Source organism: Gracilinanus agilis, chromosome 1, assembly GCF_016433145.1.
Source record: "Gracilinanus agilis isolate LMUSP501 chromosome 1, AgileGrace, whole genome shotgun sequence".
In the NCBI taxonomy this organism is placed as follows: domain Eukaryota; kingdom Metazoa; phylum Chordata; class Mammalia; order Didelphimorphia; family Didelphidae; genus Gracilinanus; species Gracilinanus agilis.
Window position 1 is genome coordinate 183,555,132 of NC_058130.1, and position 25,064 is coordinate 183,580,195.

Here is a 25,064-nt window from a genome sequence, read left to right on the forward strand (position 1 = left end):
TCTAACTAGCCAATCATCTCAATTGATCTACCAACATCATTTACCAGCTGAGAAGATATAAACATAGCAGTTACTCCATTTGGCCAAAGAGCCTGGACTCCCAGGGGGAGTGGGCTCTGAGGACCCTTCTGAATCTGCTTTATCCCCAACTCTGTTATTCCCTAAGTTTAGTTAATTAGTTTATAGGTTAGGAGTTCCTGGGGCTTGAGACAGTTACCGGAGGAGAGCTACAGAAGAATTCCAGTACTGCTCACCCCAGAGAAAGAAACTCACTTTGATAGAGAAGCTGATCCTTTACCCTCTGTCCTGAATCCCCACAATCCTTCCCTTAGTCCTTGAATTCCTCTAATATCAAATAAATCCCTGTTTAGTTACTTTAGTCAGAGTTTGGAACAGTGACTTGGGAGTGGGTGGTGTGTTGGGTGGCTGAAGGGTAGAAAAGAACATTTTACTCCAGCTTGGAGGGAAAACCATTTGGGGGGACTGGGGAGGCTTTAGCTTAAATCAGTGGCTCTGGGTACTAGACAAAATCCATTTAGGTCTCAAACGATTCCTAACACATTCCTTTATCATCTCAACAACCCTTCCATTTTGGGGAGCCCCCTCATGAATTACACCCCCAAAGGTCTTCCCAGTAGGAGAGGGGAGTGAATAGCTTTGGCCCACATATTCCAGTCAGGTGGGGGGTCACCAGAGCACACCCCAACTATCTGATACCCCCCCTCATACAATGCTGGAAGTGATAGGGAGCCTCTGGATTTTACTGAGTAAGGGGATATCTTGGTAAGGTCTTCACTTTAGGGAAAATCACTTTGGCAACTGAAAGGAAGATGGATTTGAATGTAGAAAGACTTGAGGCAGGCAGACCCACCAGCAGGTTACTACAACAATCAAAACATGAGGTAATAAGGGCTTACCCCAGGTTGGTAGCAGTGTCAGAGAGAAGGGGACATATCTGAGTACTGTGGAAACATTAGTAAGCACTGTAACTAATAAGAAACACAGGTCACATTAGAGGAAGTTACCCAAAAAGAGGGTATCAGGACAGAAATTAGCCAAAGTCAACCAGAAGTAAAGATTATCTGAGTTCAAATCCCTACTCTGATGATTGCCATTTGTGTGATCTTAGGTAAATTACTTAACCCCTCTGAAATAGCTTTTTTCCATCATAAAAAAGAGTTTTAGATCAGATGGTCTATAAGAAACCTCCCAGTATCTAAAAGAAATAATCTTTCAAAGGAGCTAGAAGGAAATGCTAATTCCTTCGAATCCAGGAAATCCTAACCTATAGTTTAAGATTTAGCTAAAGAGGACAATAACTCTCAGATGCTGCTGCCTTTAATAAGGAAAAAAAAAAAAGAAAAGAAAAAAAGAAAAATACTGTCCATAACTGAAGATAGAACAATATATCTTTCAGAGAAATAGAGCAAAACAAAGGAAAAGCACAAACACTGAATTACAATTGTACTATACCTCAAATGAGAATCTCTTAGGGGAAAAACTGAATCTATTTAAGAAACTTAAGCAATTATTTGAATTGCTAAAAGTAAGTGCAGTGTTCTGTGCAGAGATCTCTCCACCTTCTCCACTCTTATTCCACAGCCAAAGATGCCTTCCATCTAGGTTCTGACTTCAGAGAACAGTGAAGTCAATCAGAAAGGCCTCGATATTTTTTCTTCTGCAGAGAACTGCCAACCAAAGGCCAAGCTTAAGCCAAAGGCACTCAAAAAAATACTGTGCTAAGTCATGTCCATTTGACATGGGGATACGGACTACCCCTACAGATCCCAAAACCCCAGAATGTGTCCCAAGTCAGAGAGTACATAAAAGATTCATTTTTCTTTGCATTCCTGCAGTGCTAGGGAAGGTGACTTTGAGCTAAGAGAAAGATCCCCTCTGGCCTCTCCCCTCATTATTGATGAGCACAGACAGGCACCTCCCAGCTTACTCCTGATAAGCATCTATTTTATATCCCTGACATCTGATTATCCTCTAAACTGAACAGTTCACCCCCTTTTGACTTTGAGGCATAGGACATAACCACATGACCAATCTTGGGTTCCAGAGATCCATTAACATGCCATCATCATTCTATCTCTAGTCACATAGGCCTTGTTGTTGAAAAGATATATAAAGCCCAGAATACATATCCTCTAGGAGGCAGCATTCCACCTGCTCTGCCACCTTCAGCCATTACATTTGATTTAACCATTTGTCTTATTTTCAAATTAATAAATCTCTTTTATTTTTAAGCTAGCTATTGGAACCTGTAATTTTTTTAAAATAATTTTTATTTTTTAGAAAAGTTATCATGGTTACATGATTCATGTTCTTACTTTCCCCTTCACCTTCCCCCCCACCTCAGGTCCTCCCCACCCCATAGCCAATGTGCATTTCCACTGGGAACCTGTCATTCTTGACAAAGGCAACCTGTCCAGACTCAAGGTTTTACCTTAAAGCTCTCCTACAATATATTTGTTTACCAGAACTTAGTTTCTGTTCTTACATATCTTGTTTTTCCTTTTGTTCTCCAGTATGTATTCTTTTATAATGTTAAAAATAACCAAGTACATTTTGGGGATTTTTGTCATACATGTATGTTTTTTAAAAACTTGACATGCTCTTAGAACTAATGAGTTATATTACAATATATTGAGGAGGAGAAAAACTGATTCAAATGATACCTATGGATTCAGAAACCAAAAACCCCTTGCCCTCCCTCCTTCAAGAAACTGAGGAACCAAAGAGCTTGTTGAAATATATTAAAAGTTTTAAAAGAAACTCATTTGGGGGGCATTGTTTTATAATAAAGAAGCAGCTAGGTAGAACAAATAACCTGTTGCCTATTGCTTGTAATACTATTAAAGATATAAGCATACCTTATAAGTTAACAGTTCCTACAAAAAGTCTAATATTTCTCTGTAATATCAACAATTGAAGTGAAAGAACAAAGATTCAAAATGTATACTAGAGGTAAAGTGGTCCAGCATCTGGAGACTAAATTAAGATAGGAACTTGGTTGTGAAAGATTTGAGAGAAAGCTTGGTAATGTTTGTGAAAATCCTTTTCCCAAGGAAAATATTCTAACAGCCAAGAAACTTCAATATGGACCTATTATTCTGTTGTAATGTACTCAATGTTCTACATCAAAGTCATTGAGCTATAAAGTATATGAAAAGGAACTCAAAGATCAGTTGATACAATAACCTCTTTTTACATACTGGGAAACTGAAGCCTATTGAGGAGAAATGCCTTAGGACATGAAATCACAGAGGCAGGAGTAAAAATGGGCTAATGAGCTTCTGACTCTCAAGTCCAATATTCTTTTCCTGAAAACATGTTGCTTCTATTAACAATTTGGTGAAATGAATGGTTTTAGCTTCTTTAAGTGATTTCAGTAAGTCAATAAGCCTCTCCATGAGATTATAAGATCCTTAAGGCCAAGGAGTGTCTTTTGCTCTTTTTTGTATCCCCAGAGCTTAGCACAGTGCCTGGAACATAGGAGACACTTAATAAATGTTGACTGATTGATTGAATGAATTAACAGTTGTTAAAAACTACTATGTGTCGGGCACAGTGCCGAGTGGCAAGAATACACTGAAAGGCAAAAGATAATCCTTGACCTGGAAGTATTTTCTAATAATTTTCAAACTTATTTCACAAAAAATATCAAACTATTAAAATCATTGTTCCACACCCCTAAGAATCATATATTGAGGAATATTTCTAAAATAGCAGGCACACTTAAAGACATAGACTCATTGAATGTTAGAACTGAAAGGAATCTAAGAAATCATATAATCCATCAACTTCATCTTATAGATCAGGGGTCGGCAACGTATGGCTCTCGAGCCATATCTGGCTCTTTTGAGGGCCAGATATGGCTCTTTCTGCAGGAGCCATAAAGTCAATTTTTTTCAGGCACTGTTACAGTGCACTGTTACAGGAGCACGTACTGTGAGACTGTATTGGCTCTCACGAAATTACATTTTAAAAAATGTGGCGTTTATGGCTCTCAGGGCCAAAAAGGTTGCCAACCCCTGTTATAGATGAAGAAACAAAGGACCACAGAAATTAAGTGATCTAAGGCCATATAGTTGGCTGGTGATAGGCACAAAATTAGAAGCAAGTCCTATCTTTCAATGCAGTTTTCTTTCTACCATATGTAATTCTCCATAATTTTACAAAGAATAACCTAAGTTAAATATTAAACTTTATATTTTAAAAAATTATTCCAACATAAATTTTTATTGGTATTAGCTCTTAAAACTGATGGGCAAAACATTTCTAAGAGTTGAAAAATCTCTGAAATTCATGATGAACAAAATTTTCAGAACAATTCTGAAATAACTATTTAAGATTTGGAAATTGAACTTAAATGGTGTACATATGTCAGAGAGACAAACATATACACAGAAAAGACAAACATTTTTCATTCCTACACATTTTATGTTTAACATGACATAAATAGCATTAATAATCTTATAGGTATAATATACTACACTGAGAGAAAAATATGCAAACAGCAGGTGTAAGGTAAACATATAGGTATAAAAAATTAATGAGCATTGTCCCAATTGAAGGTATAAATGAACAACAAACTCTGAAATCAGATCTCAAAGACTTCCAAAGACAGTGAAAATTAAAGGACTTTTAACCATCTTGATATCTACATAAGATAATCATGACTTAGTTGGATCTTCACAAGCTATTTCTACATTGCCACTGCACAATGCTCTTCACAGTGTGAAAAGTTCTTAATTTGTTTGTCAATAATTTCATGCTTCACTAGGTAGAAGTAATTACAAAGGGACCAGATTCTAACCAATAAAAAACATGTTACCATAGTGTAATCTTGGGAAACACTGATGATGATTGTATTATAAATCATGATAAATAATGAGGGGAAATGTCTGGAAAATAGCTGACAAGTACTGTCTTCTCTGGGGAAGAAAGATTTCAGAGCATCAGCTAAAGGATAGGCAGGAACCCATACTCCAAGATTTTACTTGGAAAAGTCGGATTAAGAGAAATTTAAGGTTCTCAAAAATGAAATTCTAACTACACAAAACCAGATTTTTTTGAAGAAGAAAAAGTAATTATCTGAAGACATCAAATGTCATAAGAGCAGAATTCACTGACAAACAGACTTTTAAAAGCTTTACAGAAAATAGAAGCAATGATTGAAAGCAGGAGGGGAAAAGAAAATAAAAGAATAATAATCTAAGAGGGTTCCTTGGATTGGGGAATGGCTGAACAAAATGTGGCATATAAATATAACGGAAAATAATTGTGCCATAAGAAATAGCAAAAGAGACAATTTCAGAAAATCCTAGCAGTATAAGCTGATGCAGAATGAAGTGTACAAAACCATAAAAACAAATTATAAAAAGAAAACAACATTAAAACAATTTTGAAATATTTTAAGAACTCTGATTGATCATGTTGCCAGAGGACCTATGGCAAAACATATTATAAACTCCTTACTGAGAGATCATGGAAATAAGATGTAGAAAAAGACATGCATTTTCATGACAGGATCATTATGTGGATTCATTTGTTTGACTATGCATCCTTATTACAAGACTTTTTCCCTATTACTCTTGACTTTTAATTCAGTGGGCCATGGGTTCTTGAGGTTGGGAAAAAGTGATGCTTAAAAAGAGGGTAGGGTGAGACAGTAATTTTTTTATTAATGTGAAGAAAAGAACAGGTGGAAGCACAGACAAGCAAGAGAGTTCTGAAAGTAACAAGTAAAATATTTTAGTTACACACATGCCAATTTAAAGGTTCATTTTTTTGTTGTTTTTCCTGAAGAAGGAAGTATTCTTTTAAAATTCAGGATTTTAAAAATTCAAACATAAAAGTAAAAACAAAATGAATATGTACTGTAAGAAATGACAAATGTTCTGAATACAGAGAAGCATGGAGAACTATATAAACTGATACAGGCTGAAGTAAGCAGTTGCTGTTCCTAACCCACAAGTTCCATGTATGCTTTTGCCCTCTCAGTTCCCCATTCAAAGAATGCTCTCTCTTCCAACCTCTGACTCTTAGACTCCTGGACTTTCATTAAGACTTAAATGAAGGGCCAACTTCTCCAGGAACCCTTGCCTGCCCTTCTCTCTGCTCTGTTGTAGCTAATGCCAACCCTTCCAAAGTAATCACCTATCTACTCTGTATGTATCTAATGTTCTGGTTCAGATGTATTGTCTCTCCTATTAGGAATGTAAGCCCCTTGAAGGCAGGAACTGTTTTTGCTTTTCCTTTATATCCTTAATCCTTAGTACAGAGCCTAGCACATAATGATAAGCATATAATAAGTGCTCATTAATTAATTTAATTTGCTTAATTCCATTACCATCCTCTGTCTTTCTTAAATCCTGCTTTCCATGCACCCTGCTTCTGACCTTTACACTGGCCCTTTCCCATTTGGAAAGGGTATTCTATCTGATTGGGAGCAAAAATTTATCACAGTAATTTTTCACTGAGGCCCAGTACACTAGGTACTACTGACCTAAGCCCAATTCATCCATATTACTTCTCACATTTAACCATTTTATACATTTACCAAGTATGCCTTAAGAGTAGAGCTCCACCCAGAAGGGGCAGTGCCTCCCATATTCAATCCTCTAATCCCTTCTCTATCATAACAAGGTAACTCTTCCTAGGAGCATGGAAGAGGCTTTGACAGAAGCCACTCTCTGCCTCAAAAAGGAAAGCAATTATAAAAAAGGGCCCAAAATAGTGCAAGCCTGAAAAGCTGAATCCCAGCCACTATAATTATAAGTATTTTTATCTATCTCCCCAAAAAAGAGAACTAGATCATTTTCCAAGTGTCTCTCTGAGGGCATTCATCTATTCTTTCTCAAGAAATGAAATCCAGACATACCACCAAAAATAAGGCCTTTAACAACACTGGTATCCCTACATACACCAGAATTCACCATGGATAATACAAACCAAAACCATGTTTCCTATCAAAGTCAACAGGAAATCAAAGCAAAAGGGGAAAATGCCAGAAGTCAGTGAATTCATAATATATATCCATAGCCTAAAGATCTGTAGCCTACTGATCTACCATGTTCACTTCTGATTACCAGTTCCAGACCAAAAGAAGTTTCTTTTTCTCTATATAAGTATCTGTAAAAATGGTACAAATTCAAATACATACTTCCTGACTACTGACATACAAACAAGAGAAAACAAATATGAAAAAACAAAATAATAGCAAGTTCCATTCACCTGTATGGAGAATAATATATCATGCATCAAATAAAACCTTATCTAGAGGCTAGAAAACTTTAGTATCATTGCAAAGCTGTAATATTTATTCCATTTATTGGTCCACCTATGCAAAAATTTCAAAGTTATAGTGTTGGTCTCATTGCTTTTTTAATAAAAATTGCAATAAATACACAAAAAGAATAATCCCTTAGCAGAAATGGACTAAACCATGTATCTTACATTAATGGAGTGCCATAGTGAAGAATGAATGCTGTTCTAGTATGAGAGAGAAGGACAACAGACAAGCTGCACTGAGACAGAACCTCTTACTGAAAAATTTTCACCCCATAGTTCTGTAAATTAAATATTAATTTAAGCTAAGATGGCCCTCTTTTAAAATTCATAATGGTAATAAAAATAAAATAATTATTTATAAAAGGTCTTAAGGGTTACCAAGTACTATAAATACATCATATTTCATTCAAGCCTCATAGCATCATTATTCTCACATAGTAGATGAGTATAATGAGGCTCTAGGAATTAAGGGATTTGCTCAAGGTTACAATAAGAAGTGGATGAGTTCAGACACAGCCCAAATCTTCTGGCTCCAATTTCAGTGCTTTCTGTACCATACAACATCTGCCTACCAAATACTCCCTAAAAGGGTTACAATCATTTCCACTTTGGTGTAAAGGGCTGCCACCTGAGAATCAATCACTACTAGAATGGATTCAGCTTACCTAAGGCTTACTAAGGAGGACAAAAGACCAGGAGGTTTGCCTCCTTGCAAACCCCTAACCATACACATTCAAATAATGAAAGTATAGAATTTTGTGTCCTCAGGTGTGACTGCTGAGTGGGAAATAGATAACTAATCTCTAAAGAGAAGAGTTGGTCTACCTTCTATCACATTTTCCATAATTACTAGACACTCTGTTCCCTGCTACCCCCAACACTAAATTACTGCTGCTATCACTACTAATCTCTTTCACTTTATTCTCTCATCTGTCCATGTTTACCTTTGTTTCTCTCTTCTGAGTTTTTCCAGTTTTCAGGCCAAAAAAAAAAGGTGGTCTGTCGAGAATGCCAAACAAGCAGGACACTCTCCCTTCTGATCAGCAAACTGACTACTCAATATGTATTATTAGGCATACTCTTCAAGCCTGAATTTTTTCCACTGCAGTTTTCACTGTCACTTGGCAGCAAAGCAGCAACTCATAATCCTAGAGCATCAAAGATGGATGTGATTTTGCTTTTTTTTTTTCCCCCCCCATGGGGGAATAGGCAGTATGGTGTACCTCTGGTTTTGTGGTTAACAGTTCCAAAAACTGGATTTAAAGTTAGTCAAAATTTAATCAAATATTTAGATTATATGTTCATATTCACACTATCCCAATTGAAATGGATCATATGCAAGTAATTCAAATTTAGAATTATTTTAACAGTCACATAATTTAAAATAAAATATTACCAATTATTTTGCTTTTCTGATACATACAAAATTAAATCAATACTTGGCATGTGTTTAAGCAGTTTGTTGTGTCAATTGACCAATTAATAAAACTACAGAAGTGAGCAATTAAAAAGTTGCTAGAAGGTATTCAAGAAAGCTGTGATTAGAAGTTTCAGCCAAAAAAAGTCCTGGGTTAATGTAATGGAAATATTATTCATATAAAAAACATTACTGACAAAACTTTCAAAAAATAAAAAATAATGAAAAAAGTAATTTGGGTAGTAAATGCCACTTTAGGAGTAAACATAAGTAAATCTATAAGAATATTAAGATTCTCTTATGAATCTTTCTTGGCTCCTTTACTAGTCATCCAGCTCATTTTACTAGAAGTGTCACTTCCTAATGATCACCAAGTTGGGAGAACCTATTCTGGAAGGATGAAAACAACCCATAGCCACCAATAACTAACCCCAGAATCATCACTATCATTCAGAATTTCTATTTCACATCATTTGCAAATAAATAAGTAAAATTTCCAATCAAATTATATATTCTTTAAAGTTCCTTAACACTTAAAAATTCTCTCAGGGATAAGGACTGAACTTTCCACCATTACTTATTCCCTATAGCATATCAGGAAAGTATCTTTCCTACTAATCAAAGCTAAGAAAATGAAGGCATCATAGACAAACAAGACAGCTTTGAAAGTGAGCATGTTAAATTTATTCTATTCTTAAAAAGAAATGCAAGTTCTATGCAATGAAGATAGTTTCCTGTACAATCTTTTGCTGTTCTACAATATATATGGAAATGCTCATTTAATTCAATGCTTAAGTTAAGAATAAAAATTAAATTAAAATTTTAAAAAATTAAAATTAAAATTAAAAATTTTTAAATGAAGGCTCAGAAAAGTGAATGATGAAACTGGTTCACTATGAGAAAAGAATTAAAGTTTCAAGTCACATTCAGAACTCATATCCTAGGAAGTCCAGTTAATACATCAATTAATATTTGCACTATTTCTTAAGTCATCTTTTTCCTTTAAGGTCCCTCCTAGATTCAGGCAAAGTAGATCCTAGGGCCAAAAACCCAAAGAGCAAACCCTTTTAAAATCACCACCACCACTAGTTCCACATTTTCAAAGGTAACCATCCATACTACTGGCCACCTTTCACCATAAGATTATTTGTTCTGGAGACTCTCAGACCCCCAACATTCTTACCTCTATGAGCTTTCTTTCATAGGAGCTTGCTAGTTCCTCACTGACTTCTACAGGCTTTTGCTCAGGGACCGTAACCTCTCCATCAATGTTCCAAAGGTTTGGCACAACTTTAGAAAAAGAAAGACATTGCATGAATATTTTAGCATTACTAGGAAATTATACTCTCAGTAAAACATTTTATCTCTTTCCAAAATGCTTCTCTAGAGAGAGTGCTCTTTTTAAAATCACAATTGCTAATTACTATAACAGCAAATTTTTCACACAAGTACAATAATATGAATGACAAGCTGTAAAAAATATTGTAAGTGTTGTTATGAGGACAAATGTAAGAAACCCTGGCGATAATCTTTGCACCACTTGCTATTCCCAGTGAAAAATATCTATCACCTTGACAAAATATGTATATATGAAAAATATACATATACATATTCACTTTTATCCTTTAATCTCATGAATGTTCCCATTCCTTGATCAAAAAGGCAATCCATTGAAGTGATTACTACATATGGTAATCATATGGCCTGTAAAGAAAAAAAAGAGAGGGAGTATGCAAAACAGAAAGGGGGAGGAAGATAAATTTTATACAGAGCTATTGAGAAATGGCACTACACCATAAAAATCTCAAAATGAAAACTTCTAGAATTGTTATTTTTGAAATAAAGATCGAAAAATATAATGAAAATAATTTCAACTATTTAATCACATTCTCCCAAGTTGCCATTTGAAAATAGCTTCTGCTTTAAAAGAAACTATCTGTAATAAGAATAAATGCTAATATTGTGCTTTACAATTACAAAACAAATCTAATATGCTTCATCTCACTCTATCCTCACAACTGTCCTGTTATCTACATTTTACAGATGAAGAAACAGAGGCCGCAAACCAGGTGAACTGTTTTAATTGATAGGAAAAGATTGCTCAGCTCTTCTGCTTACAAGTCAGAGGATTATGTTAGTTAATTAAAGAACTTAGATCTAAAAAGGGAATTAAAGATCTAACTCTTTTTATTAATGAAAAAGGCCCAGAGAGATTAAATCAACACCAAACTTCTAAACAGGGTTAGCTAGCCTTGATCCATCTATTTTCCCATCTCTCCATTCACTTCTCAAGTCTTATTAAACTGGTTTCTATTACTACAATTCAGTTAATACTATTCTCTCTCTGAGGCAGCCAAAGATCTTCTCAGTGCAATGAACTTTACTCTGTCCTCATCCTAACTGACCATTTTGCAGTTTTTACACTGCTGACTACCCGCTCCTTCTAGGTAATTCTTCCCTCCCACGGTTTATCTGACAATGCTTTCTCTTTGTTCCCTTTCTGATGTCTAAAATTTCCACCTCAGTATCATTTGCTAGATTATTATGCTCTAAGTCTGTGGTCATTTACCAAGTCTCTGCCCTCAATCATTATTATCTTTTCTTTCTATATCCTTTCTCCCTCAGTGATCTTACCAACCTTCATGGATTTAATTATCATCTCTATGCAAAGGACTTCCAAATCAGCATGCCTACCAAAACTCTCTCTTGACTTCCAATTTTGCATTGGAGGATGTCTCCACCAGAACATTAAGTATTATTCTGAAAATTAACATATCTAAAAACCTTATTCTTCCTCAAAACATACCTAATTTTATGGAGGTTACTACCATCCTACCAGTTACCTGCAAATCTCAACCTCAGAGTCATCCTTGACTCTTCTTTCTTTCTTATTTGCCCATATCCAAACAGTTGCCAAATTACATCAGTTTCTACCTTTATACCTCTCACATGGGCCCCACTGCCTACATTCACACAACTGCTACCCTATTTCAAGTGCTTGTGAGTACATTATTAAAACAGACCTCCTTGTTTCTAGTTTCTTCCCTCCCTAATTCAAGCACTACAAATCAATCAATCAATGAGCTAACAAGCATTTATTAAGAATCTGTTATGTGGGGTCAGCTCAGTAGCACAGTGAATAGTGTGAGGCCAGAGTCAGGAGGATCTAGATTCAAATCTAGCCTCAGACATGTCCTAGCTTTGTGACCCTGAGCAAGACGATTAACCCCAATTGCCTAGTCCTTATCGCTCTTCTGTCTTATTTAACTTTTCTTTATTTTAATCCAGTAACAAATTTACAAAGTTTTCCATGGTTACATGATTCATGTTGTCTTCCTCCCCGCTCCTGGAGCTGACAAGCTATTTCACTGGGTAATACATACATTATCACTCAAAATCTATTTCCATGGTATCCATTTTTGTAATAGAATAATCTTTTAAAACCAAAACCCCAAATAAGCAAAAAAATCATATATTTTCTTCTACATGATGTAATAAATAAACAATAGGGCTATGAAGGCTTATAATAGAGGGGCTGGTGGTACCCATGGGTCTTCCGGGCAGGGAGACTATCACTGCAGTATTTGTTGACTTGGGAGAGCCAGGGGTGTGTGGGCCTGAGCTGAAATGACAGTCAGGCTCCCTGTTGTCTGTAGGCTCCTTTAAGGTGAGGAGTGAGGAGCCCCTCCCTGCCAGTGAGAAACTGGAAGCCAACAAGATGGATGCCTCATCTAGCCCCCTCAGGAAAACAAGGGATAGCTATCTTCCTCCTCTTCATCCCCTGGCCCTAGTTGATGGTATAAATGAATTACTGAAGCTCTATGAATAAGGCCAAGGGGTTTATTTAAACACAAGGGTAGACTGAGGGAGGAGGGTTAGGGTCTGGAGAAACTGTTACTAAGGGTAATTGGCCAGTGCTGGCAGAGGGCCTGAGAAGGTAAGGTCAGGCTGAGGGAACCAGCCCCTCAGCCAAGGATAAATTCCACTGCCCTGATGTAGAGTGGTCTATCAGCTTGACAAATGAGGGTGATGGTCTAGTTTAGGGGTGTCCCTGCCTGGCAAAGTAAACTAATTTCCCCCATCCCACCTCCCAGCCAAATTCCCACCTCAAGGGCCCAAGGGGGAGTCCAAAGGGATAGCTGGATGTCTGGGTCAGGTCAAGGAAAATCAGAACCCCTAGGGTGGTTCTCCAGGGGAATTTATAGTGCCAGCTCCAACAGTCTGGTCGTGAGACCAGGGACTTGCTGGGTCAACATTCCATTCCCCTAACTGCCAGGATTGCCTCAGGTGAATTTGCAAATGCAAGAGAACTTGCACCAATCCTGCATTACAGTTTCTACTCCAACAATTCTTTGTCTAGATGTGGATAGCATTCTTTTTCATAAGTCACTCAAAGTTGTCCTGGATCATTGCACTGCTGCTAGTAGCAACGTCTATTACATTTGATCATCCCACAGTATTTTAGAACAGTGTATAATGTTCTCCTGGTTCTGCTTATTTCACTCTGCATCAGTTCATATAGGTAGGTCTGTCCAGTTCTTTCTGAAATAATCCGATTCTTCATTCCTTATAGCACAATAGTATTCCATCACCATCATATACCACAATTTGTTCAGCCATTCCCTAATCAAAGGATATGCCATCAGTTTCCAAATTTTTGCCACCACAATATTTTTGTACATACAGATCTATCTTATTTTGAAGTACTTTAAATTAGACAGTATGGTGCTGGAACTAAAGTAAGAAAGATCTGAGATCAAATGTGACTTTAGACACATGCTAGTTGTGTGACTCTGGGCATGTCGTTTAACCTCTATCTACCTTAGTTTCCTGATATTTAAATGAGGATCATAACACCTACTTCACAAGGCTACTATGAGGATCAAACAAGGAATCTGAAAAAAAAAAAAAAAAAAAGCTTAGCACAATGCCTGGCACACAGTAGGCACTATTAATAAATGTTTCCTTCCTTCCAGGAGAATACAAACACCTTGAGGGCAGAGACTATTTCCAGTTTTTTTTGTATTTGAATACTTTTCCATGCAATAGTAGCTACTTAATAAATGTTTACTGAATTGTGTTGAAATAACTGAACTGGAATTTGAATCCCATGCTTCTTTTTCCAAATCTAATGTTCCTTCTACTATATGCCACTCTATAGAGAGTTAGTCCCTTGCCCAATGTTTTTGTATGTGTTACAAGTATTAGGAGCTTGGAGCATTTATTTATGAAATTAGAAAATGCCCAATCCTACTCCTCTCCTTATCCCCTCCCCATTACGGCTTTTTTGGTTAAAATAAAACATAAAAAATTATGCTTTCTAGACATCTAAGTTCATGTACCTCTTGGTGCATAATGACTGGCTTATTTAGCTACTGGTTTATTTTTTCTCTAGTAAGAAGCTTCTGTTTTATCTCAGATGTTAACAAAGTTGTTACTATTTAATTATGTGTAGAATGAATAATAAAAACTCTCAGAAAATTCAGTCTCTTAGAGTCCAACAAATAAGCAAGGAGTATAATCAGTATTCTGTGTTTTCACTCCCTATGTCAATCAACATACACTGAGTAAAGTACAGTGTCAGAGAAGTAGAATATAAACAATAAATACAAATAACATGTGACTGATCAAACATAAAGGAGAAAAACCTGCAGCTCTTCTGAGGGAGAGGTATTAGTTCTAAAATCAAATGAGTGGCAATTTAATACCCTACAAGAAAAACATGCTTTTCTGTTATTGTCAGTAAATACAATTTCCAAATTAAAGAAAAATTATCTTTCAAAATATTTGCTAACAAAACTCATTTTTAAATCTATAACAATTATGGTTTATTTTCAGAATTGCTATGCCATCACAGATTTTAAACTAGTCTTTATGAAAATTAACAGGAAAATATGAAGTTCTTGTTGCATAAGAAAGGACCTTGGAAACCATATAGTCCCAAACCTTTTAATGTACAAATTAGAAAACAAAGGTCCAGAGGGGTGAATTGATTCATTCCAGTATTCCATTGAAAGACTATACTTTCTATATGCAAGGGAATTTGGGTTCCCAAACCCACTGTTTTTATCTAGACACTATGCTACTACTACTACATACAGCTAAATATTTCTCTTGAAGAAGTTATTCTCTAGTATTCTGAAAAAGTTAATATCTGAAGATGATAAAAGTAGCTTGCCTACTTTTAGTGGCTTTTAAATTGACAAAGAACTTCAGAATAAAATCCTCTGAGCTGTGGGCATTATGATTTAGATTTTTCAGAAAAGGAAACCTAAGATATAAAGAAGTAAAATGATTGGCTCAAGCTGACACTCATAATTAGTAGCAGAGCCAAGACCAGGGCCCAGTTTTTCAGACTTCAAATGTACTGCTCTTTCCAATTCAACTTACCTTGAAGGCAATAAAAACAAGAAGGGGGGCATAGGGGATATACTATAAAGACCACACAAATCTTAAAAATGTTTTCAGATATTTGTAAAAGGGGTTCTTATGTAAAAGAAGGCAAATTAACTTAATGGTTAAGTACGCTTTGTCAGCAAATATTTTCCCCATCAAAGTCTTATTCTAATGCCTAATTACAGGATAAAAAAGAGGTTCTGTTCATAATATCAAAGATTCTACAACACATTGAGAAGTAAAAGATGCTCAAAGTTCATCTACTCCAACCTTCTCATTTTATAGATGAGGGAAAGAGGGACTTCCGGGTTAAGATGGCTGCAGAGTAGAAGCAATATGCTTAACCTCTCCTAACCCACATATACAAGACTTCTCAAGAAGAGACCAGGGCCTGCTCCTCAGAGCAGTAAGATTTAAGACCCCAAGAGGCTAAAGAATGCAGACTTTGAACACAGACCTTGAGCGCAGATGCAGACCTTGGGTGGGGACTCAGTGCAGAGGGGTGCATGACTGTGGAAGCAGCACCCTGAGACTATTAAAGGAGCCTCGGGCAGAGGAGCAAGCAAGGGGACCACCAGGAGGCTTGACTCTGAGAACAGCTAGACTTAAGACCCCAGGAGCCTAAAGAGCGCAAACCGTGGGCTCAAGGATAAAGCTGAGAGGGGAAGCACTGCGCTGTGACTTAGGCAAAAACTACTCTACAGTTCGATAGACAGAGAGCCTGTCTGCCTCACCCAGACTTCTGACTGAGAAAGAAAAACAGCATAATAATAATGGCAAGCCATGCACAAGAATATCCAAAGAGAAAGATCAAGAAGAAATCTTTAACACTCGATAACTTTTACAAAAAAAATCCAGACAACAGAGCAAACAGCAGAGGAGAACAAACAAGTAATCACATCCAAACCTTCCCAAAAAAATGAATATTGGTCACAAGCTCTTGAAGAGTTCAAATCTGAGATCATGAGAAAGATGGAAGAGATTTGGCAAGAAAAGCCGGAAATAGCTCAAAAGGAAATTAACAGGTTAAAAGACAGAAACTCCCAACTGGAGAAAGATGCCCAAAAGTCAAATGAAATTATAATTAGCAGGAAACCATGAAAAACAGAATAGACCAAATCTAAAAGGAAAATCAAAAGATTATAGCAGAAAACCAGTCTCTAAAGACCAGAATTGGGCAAGAAGAAACCAATTATCTCTCAAGACAGCAAGAACTAATAAAGCAAAGTCAAAAGACTAATAAAATAGAAGGAAACATGAAATATCTCAATGAGAAATTAACAGATCAAGAAAACAGGTCTAGAAGAGACAATTTGAGAATCATTGGTCTTCCTGAAAAAGCAGAAATTAATAGAAATTTGGACACCATACTACAAGAAATTATCCAAGTAAACTGTCCTGATGTTCTTCAACAAGAGGGCAATACAGACATTGAAAGGATCCATAGATCACCCTCTACACTAAAACCCTGAAAAGACAACCGCCAGGAATATAATAGCCAAATTCAAGAGCTTCCAAGTAAAAGAAAAAATTTTACAAGAAGCCAGAAAGAGACAATTCAGATATCAAGGAGCACCATTCAGGATCACACAGGATCTGGCAGCCTCCACACTAAAAGAATGCAAGGCATGGAATATGATATTCAGAAAGGCAAGAGAACTGGGTATACAACCAAGGATCACCTACCCATCAAAATTGACTACATACTTCCAGGGGAAAGTATGGGCATTCAACAAGATAGAAGATTTCCAAGTTTGCACAGAAAAGACCAGGACTAAATGGAAAGTTTGATATCCAACCACAAAAACCAAGAGAAACATGAAAAGGTAAATAAGAAACAGAGGGGAAAGAAAGAAAACTCGTATTTTTAAATTTGCCTCTTTAAGGGCTTCAATAAGATCAAATTATTTGTATTCCTATATGTAGAAATGTTATGTATAGATGAGGAAAAACAGGAGGACATCCAAGGTCACGTAAAAAGTAAGTTGAGGGGCAGCTAGGTGACTCATTGGATAGAGTGTGAGGTCTGGAGTTGGAATGACCTGAGTTCAACTCTAGCTTCAAACATTTCCTAGTTGTGTGACCCCGGGCAAATCACTTAACCCCAATTGCATAGCCCTTCCCACTCTTCTGCCATAGAACTGATACCAAGTAAGCAAATGTAGATGAAGTAAATCAAAACATCCCAATCTCCTGGCTACAAATCCAGTACTCTTTCAATTGTACCCTTCTGCCTCTATCTCTGGCAGGACTTAGCCAGACTGGAATAGATCTGACTACAAGACCAGCAACAGACTATGTGTCTTTTGTCCAAAAAAGTCTGAAAAGGCTCATCACCAGAAAGTTACCCACTGTGAAGGGTTAAAATTTTGGGGTAGGAGTTTGATACAAGAAAGGAGTGCAATTGGATGAACCACAAACACTTATTTATTTTGAGGACAAGTTAGGATAGGAAATAGAAGGGAGGAAAGTGAAATGATCACTCTGAAATCTTATAACTGTGCCTAAAATCCAAATCCTATACTAAAATTTCTAAGAAACTCTAAATCTAACTGCCTTCTTGGGCAGGATCTTTTCTTGCCTGACAAAGCAGGCCTATCTTACCTACACTACTCCTATCTCTCTACCTAAGCTATTCAATGAACATTAATCACTAACATCTCCTTAAAGCAGTTCTTCTTCCTCAACTGTAAATAGTGAAACTGCCTGTCACAGAGAGAGACAGAGGCACAGACTCCTGCTCCCTCAAAGTTCTGAGGATAAAAAGCCCTCAGAGCCAGACTCCTTCTCCCTCAAAGTTCTGTGGAAAAAAAGCCCCAAATGTCAACTCATTCCTTCCTTATAAATTCTGCTCTTAAAGAGACAGAGTGAGATTAAGAAAAATCTTTTTAGGGGGCAGCTGGGTGACTCAGTGGACTGAGAGCCAGGCCTAGAGACAAGAGGTCCTAGGTTCAAATCTGGCCTCAGACACTTCTTAGCTGTGTGATCCTGGGCAAGTCACTTGAGCCTCATTGCCTAGCCCTTACCACTCTTCTGCCTTGGAGCCAATATACAGTATTAACCCCAAGAAAGAAGGTATGGGTTTAAAAAAAAACTCCTTTTAACACCACCAAATAATGAATGTTGAAAATTAATTGTAAAAAGCATATTAAGACTTTTAATAATATTTTAATTTTCCCCAGGTACATGTAAAAATAATTTTTAACATTTTTTTTAATTGTAAGTTCCAAATTCTCTCCCTCTATTCCTTATTTTCTCCCCTCTCTCTTCCCTGGGACAGTAAACAATCTGAAATAGATTTTACATGTATAATGAAAAGCATAGTAAGTTTTGCAAAGGACTTTATGTATATTATCACATTTGAATGTCATAATAACAATGTAAGGCATGGAACATTGGTATCTATTTTACAGAGGAGGAAAATTATACTAAAGGGTTTAATAACTTACCACATGGTTCCAGAATTAGTGTCAGAGGCAGAATCCAAATACAAATCTTCCTAAGTCCTGCATTCCGTTCATTATGAATACTCTCTACTAAGACATGCATAGGATACAATCTGTACTCACATCATTGAAATCATACCAAAAGTGCTGATGTTTTATCCCCATTAATACCAAAAATGCTGATATTCTAATTATTTCTAACAAAATCAATGTTCTCTGCATTAAATACACTCAGAATAGTTGGTCAATTTTCTCCCATACTTGTCTGATGATATAATTACAGAAGACAGACTGCAAATTGAAAAAGCTCTTGGGGGACGGGGGGATTGATTTGGGGGAAAAAACAACAAATCTCTTCTTTAAGCTTTGTCATCAAAACCCAAAATTATGTTTCACTGAAAACAAAGGAAATGTAATATCCTTTGTTTCTGGGAGCTTTTTGTTATTGTTGTTCAGAAAGCTGCCAATTTTAGTAAAAACATTTATATCCTTTTAAACTTAGAAACCACTTTCCAGTTCTTAGTCATCTCAGTGTGACATACCTGTTTTGAAGGATCCTTGGTAAGTACTTTGAAATTAAGTGGTTATTTTGTGGTTGTTTGAATTTTATGACCCAAAAAGCAAATGAGCTTTTCTGTCTAAATTATTATTGAATAAATTTCCAAGTTCTAGGGAAAGAGAGAGTCTATTGCAGGGTGACAAGATTGCCTTCCTTTTTTTTCTTTTTCCCCCTTTTTTTGTATCCCCAGAACTTACCATAGTGCTTGGCACATAGTAAGCATTTAAATAAATGTTTCTTGATTTGACAAGGATTTAAAGTAGCATAAATTTCAAAGCTGGCTTCAAAGATTTTCTAACTTTAATAAAAGGAAGTGAACCTAGAATTAGAAACAGAATGTTGTGGGGGCAGCTTGGTAACTCAGTAAATTGAGAGCCAGGCCTAGAGATGGGAGGTCCTAGGTTCAAATCTGGTCTCAGACACTTCCTAGCTGTTTGACCCTGTGCAAGTCACTTAACCCCCATTGCCTACCCCTTACTACTCTTCTGCCTTGGAACCAATACATAGTATTGATTCTAAGGTGGAAGGTAAGGGTTTAAATAAAAAACAAAAACACCTGAATGTTGGGTTTTATGGCACCATACTATTCAGTTATTCCTTAAAAAGACACAGCATCCTCAAACCCACTAATAACAAAGCAAAAAAAATTTTAGCGCAATCAAGAAGCCAAATTTCATTTCCTCCCTAAGTGAAAAGTACTTACTGATTGTACAAACCTCAGAAAGCCAAGAGAAGACAGTATTGGTTCCAAGGTACAAGAGTTGCAAGAGCAAGGCAATGGGGGTTAAATGACTTGCCCAGAATCACATAGCAAGAAAATATCTGAGGCCATATTTTAACCTGGGACCTCCCATCTACAATTCATGTTCTATATCCATTGAGCCACTTAGCTGCCATCTATGTCTTTTTAATGGCTGTTCTCTAGGCCTAAATGCTCTGACTCCTTATCTTAACCTCCTAGTATCTCTTGATTCCTTTAAGACTCAGGCCAAATTCGGGGAACATAGAAAAGTTTAAGGAAGGATTCATGACCAAACAAGACACAGAGAACATTACAAAATATGAAATGGATAATTTTTATTAAAATTGAAAGGTTTTGAACAAATAAAACCAATGCAATGAAGATTAGAAGGGAAATTGAAAATTTGGCGGGGAAATTTTATAGCAAGTGTCTCTGACAAAAGCCTCATTTCTCAAATGTATAAAGAACGGAGTGAAATTTAAAAGACTACCACAGCATTCCCCAAATGAAAAATGATCAATGAATATGAATGAGTTCTCAGAAGAAATTAAAACTATCCCTAGTCATATTAAAAAATGATCCAAATCACTACTGATTAAAGAAATGCAAATTAAAATAATTCTGATATGCCACATTACACCTATCAGATAGCTAACATGACCAAACAGGAAAATGCTAAATAATGGGGCTGGAAGGAGAAAAATGGAAAATTGGAACACTAATATAATGTTACTGAAACTGTGAACTAAGACAACCATTCTGGAAAGCAATATGAAACCAGACTTGAATGACCATAAAACTATGCATATATCCTTTGACCCAACACATAATTTTTGTAAAATCCAAGATTTAAAACATTTTGAGAGAAATTTCAAGAAAAGAAACTCACTAACTCCTCAAATCAAGAAAGTGAACTGTTTGGAGAAAAATGCCATAAAGAAACCTACACTGCATCAGAAGATTCAGAATGAACTTTGGGATGTAATTGATTGAACTAAAGGGGTTGAACATATTTATTCTGAATATAAACACTTATGCCAAAGGGGATTGCCCCCTAACTGGCTTTTTGTCAATGTGCCTAGCAAACATTGGTTTTGTTCTCTCTCTCTCTCTCTTTCCCTCTTCTATTTCCCTTTTATCTCCGACTATTGTAGTTTCCTCTTAGAAAGTACAATATTGTATATACCTTTAGCTTGAAGATCTTTAGAGGTATAAGCTAGTTATGTTAAATGATTCATTGGGGAAATTAGTCTCCCAAAGAGTCACAGGTGGGATTGTGAAGCTAGGATTAACTCTCCCCTGTCTATTTTTAGCTAATCAAATGGAGAACTCAAAGCACCCCTATTTACCATTAAGTATGAGACTTCACAAGTCACTTACTAGAGTAAGCTCACACCTCCAAAGGCCACTGCCTCACCCCACCTTGGAAAGTGCTAGGCAAATTGAAAGCCTGCCATTGGTTTCTGTGAAGAGGAGGAGAGCAGGAAGTAACATGGAAAAAGGAGCATAAAAGAAGAGACCAGCATAGTCTAGGGACCATTCCTTTCCTGGCATTTGGAAAGATTGGCTGAGACTCCTGCTTTGGCTTTGTAGGAGAGTTTTTCCCTGAATCTGCATTGGCTTGCTGGGCGAGTGGCTAAGATTCCTGCCTTGGCTTTGGAGGAGACTGCATTGGTGGAACTTTGGCTGAGGATTACCGGGAAATCCACTGGAGCCCAACTTCACCAGAGAAGGGCTGGTAGGTTTGTTAAGACTCTGTCTCTTATCTTCATTTTTCCACTTTCACTCTTTCCAACTCTTTGTAAATAAAAGCTGCTAACAGTCATTTTGACTTAAGCTATAATATTTTAAAGTCAGTGACCACAGTATTATTTTATAATGCTCATAGTCATAATGCTCATAGGTCATAAAAACCTAAATTTAAGTCTTATACCAGTGATACTGCTACAGAATCTGTATTCCAAAGAGATCAGAGATAAGGGAAAAGGACCTAACCATACAAAAATATTTGTAGGAGCTCTTTTTTGTAGTGGAAAATATTTCGAAACTATGGGGTTGTTCATCACTTGGTAAATGGATGAACAAGTTGTGGTATATGGTTATAATAGAATAGTATTACACCATAAGAAACAACAAACAGCATAAAGTTCAAAAAAACCTCAAAAGATTTATATGAAACGAAACAAAGTAAACAGCAGAACTTACAGTAACAGAAATATTAACAATGATCAACTGTGAAGGACTAAACCATTACCAGCAAAGCAAGTCTCCACGATAACCTCAAGATACTTATGATGAAAATGTTATCCATAGCCAAAGAAGAAACTATTGGAACCTAAGTGCAGATCAATGCATGCCATCTTCCACTATATTTCCTTCATAAAATTGCTACTGTATTTGTGATATGTGTCTTCTATCTTGACATGAGCAATATGGAAATATGTATTATATGAAAGTATAGGCATAACATATATCAGATAATTCACCACCTTAGAAAGGAAAGGGGAGGTAGGGACAATAGGGAGGGAGAAAAGCTGAATTTTAAAATGTCAAAAAATATTGTCAAAAAATTGTTTCTACATGTAACTGAAAAATAAAAAATATAGTATTGGTATAACCTATATCAGATGGTTTACTCCCTTCAGGTAGGGAGAAGAATGAGAGGCAGAAAATCTGAATCCTGAAATGTCAGAAAACAATTGTGAAAAATTGGTACTACATGTAATTGAAAAAAATTAATTAACTTTTTAAAAAGATAGCTCAAATCCTGCCTTCTAAAAGAAGCCCTTTCTCCCACTTCCTCCTCACCCCTTATGGCTAACAGCTTTCACTCTGAAAGTATCTTTCATTCACATTATATAGCTACATAGATAAATAGACATCTTGAAGGTACACTTTTTTTTGTCTGCCCCATTAGAATATGAGCTCCTTGAGGGCAGGGATCATGATTTTGTTTTTCTTTGTATTTGCAGAACTTAGTATAGAAGCTGGCACAAAGTAGGTACTTAACAAATGTTTATTGACTGAGAGATTTGGATTCAAATTCTGACTCTGTCATTAACTACTCTATGAACTTGAGCAAGACACTTCCTCCTTTCACTCACGTTCAATTTCCAATTCTCTAAAATGCGGAGATCAGACTCAGTGATCCCTTTTAGCTCTAAATCTAGGATACTGCAATCATCTGAAAGATAATTCATTATCTCTGATGGAGAGTGGGGAGAAGTTGGAAGAGGAGAGAAAAAAATTAAGAAACTAAAAAGAATAAAGACTGCTCTATATCATATGCAGAAATATACAAACAACTAGACAACTGAGCATACATACCACTGAGAAGAAGAAGAACCTCAGACTCTTCAGCCAGAAATGAGTCTCATACTCACCACATTCTTATTCTACACAAGTATATAAATAAGATTTTTGAAATGTCTTGACCAGAAGCACTACAGTTATATGATGATAAACATAAAGAGCCCACAAGTCTTACTTCCCTGGTTTTCCCATCAATCGCCCTTGCTCATTAACCTTTCAGTTTTCTTGTCATAAGTTTTTTCCAGAGAAATCTGCTCACCTGCTTAAATGCCTCATCATTTTTACAAGAGATATTATCTAAATATATAACATGCAGAAATACAGCTGGGAAAGACTATTTTATAAAATCGGAACTGTCATCACACCCTTCACAAACCACATTTTCACCTGCTCATGTGATGCAGAATAGCAGAATCTTTGATATACACTTTAAAATTGTGCTGAGTGAAAAGCAGTTTGACAGTGAAAACTACTTTTGAACTGAAATATAATATTCAAACAGCCATGCCAGCCGAAATAATCTTTCTTCATCTTTATCCAAAGGATGGAAAAGTGTTTGTGGTATAAAACTCTAGACACATACAATCTAACCAACAAGTAACTACAATAACAGAAATGGGGGTGGGGGGCGGTGCAGGGACAATGGTACATTTGGCCTTCACAACAGTTCTACATACTCCTTTTAAAAACAGTACAATCTACCAAGATATCTTAACATCAAATAGACTGTTGAAACTGTGTGTGTGTGTGTATACACATATGTATCAATACATCCTTAACCAGAAACTAGTTGCTAACCTATAAACCTTAGGCTTAGAGAAATTAAAATCTCGAGGAAATTCATATATTCTCCTCTTAATGTATAGACAGCATTTGGGTTTTTCAGGGTAATACAGAAAGGAGAAGAAATAGAGAACCTTCCCTATTGCCTTAAACAAGAAAGAATTTCTGCCACATATTTTAGAAGTTAATCATCTATAACTTTGTAGATTATTTCAAGTGGATTGGTCTTCTTTCTCTAAGTTTAATTCCTGGAGGGCAAATACAATATGTATACCTTCTTTTATTTCCCCTAAAGCTACTAGAATAGGAAAGATCATTTAACAAGGCAATCAATCTATACATATTAGCTCATAGATCAGCATCTCTCTTTTTAGAGGGATGTCTAAATGTATAAAGCTTGCAATCGAAGCGGTTCAAACCATAAGCTGACACTTTAATTAAGAACTCCATCCTAGTGTGACAAGGTGGGAGTTAGAGCACCTGACTTGGAGTTAGGACCAAGGTTCAAATCTGACCTCAGACACTCCTTATCTGTGTGACCCAGGAGAAGTCTCTTAACCTCATTACCCTTAGAGTTGTTACTAAGATAGAAGATAGGAGTTTTCAAAAAAAAAAAAAATGAATCCCACCCTAATCACCAGGGTATGACTAGCATGAATTCTCAAATCTAATCCTCATATTATGACATTTTCTTTGTCATAAAATTGTTACCCAATGTAATCATGAAATCTTTTTAAGGGGAAGGTTTGTAAAAGTCTATCACAGAACAGTCAATCTATGAATAATCACTTGAACACTCACTAAAGCACTTATTTGCACATCATCTTATTTAATGCACACAAAATGGCACTGTGAAATAAGGAATGTGAGAAATTACCAAAAATCATAGTAGTAACACTTCTATAATATTAGCTTTGTGCAAGGTAGGCAGAATGAATAATTTTACTATGGAAGCAAAGCTGAAACAAACTAACATCATAAACTCCAGGGATTTTATTTAAAAAATCATGAAACTCTTCCTTAATAATGTGATAGAAAAATGAATAAAAGACTACAAAGTATGAGGACTGAGTTCTGTTTTTGACACTGCCACAGATTAGCTTTTTG

General features: G+C 36.2%; 1 protein-coding gene across 2 annotated transcripts in view; it reads right to left on the reverse strand.

Moving 5' to 3' along the window:
• The window catches only part of SNX29 (sorting nexin 29), a 714,032-nt gene that overhangs the window by 385,277 nt on the left and 303,691 nt on the right, over positions 1 to 25,064 (reverse strand). For both annotated transcript variants that reach the window (XM_044659168.1, XM_044659176.1), the window contains exon 15: positions 9,903 to 10,009. In XM_044659168.1, coding sequence (XP_044515103.1) covers positions 9,903 to 10,009 — 107 coding nt within the window. The remainder of the gene's footprint in view (positions 1 to 9,902; positions 10,010 to 25,064) is intronic.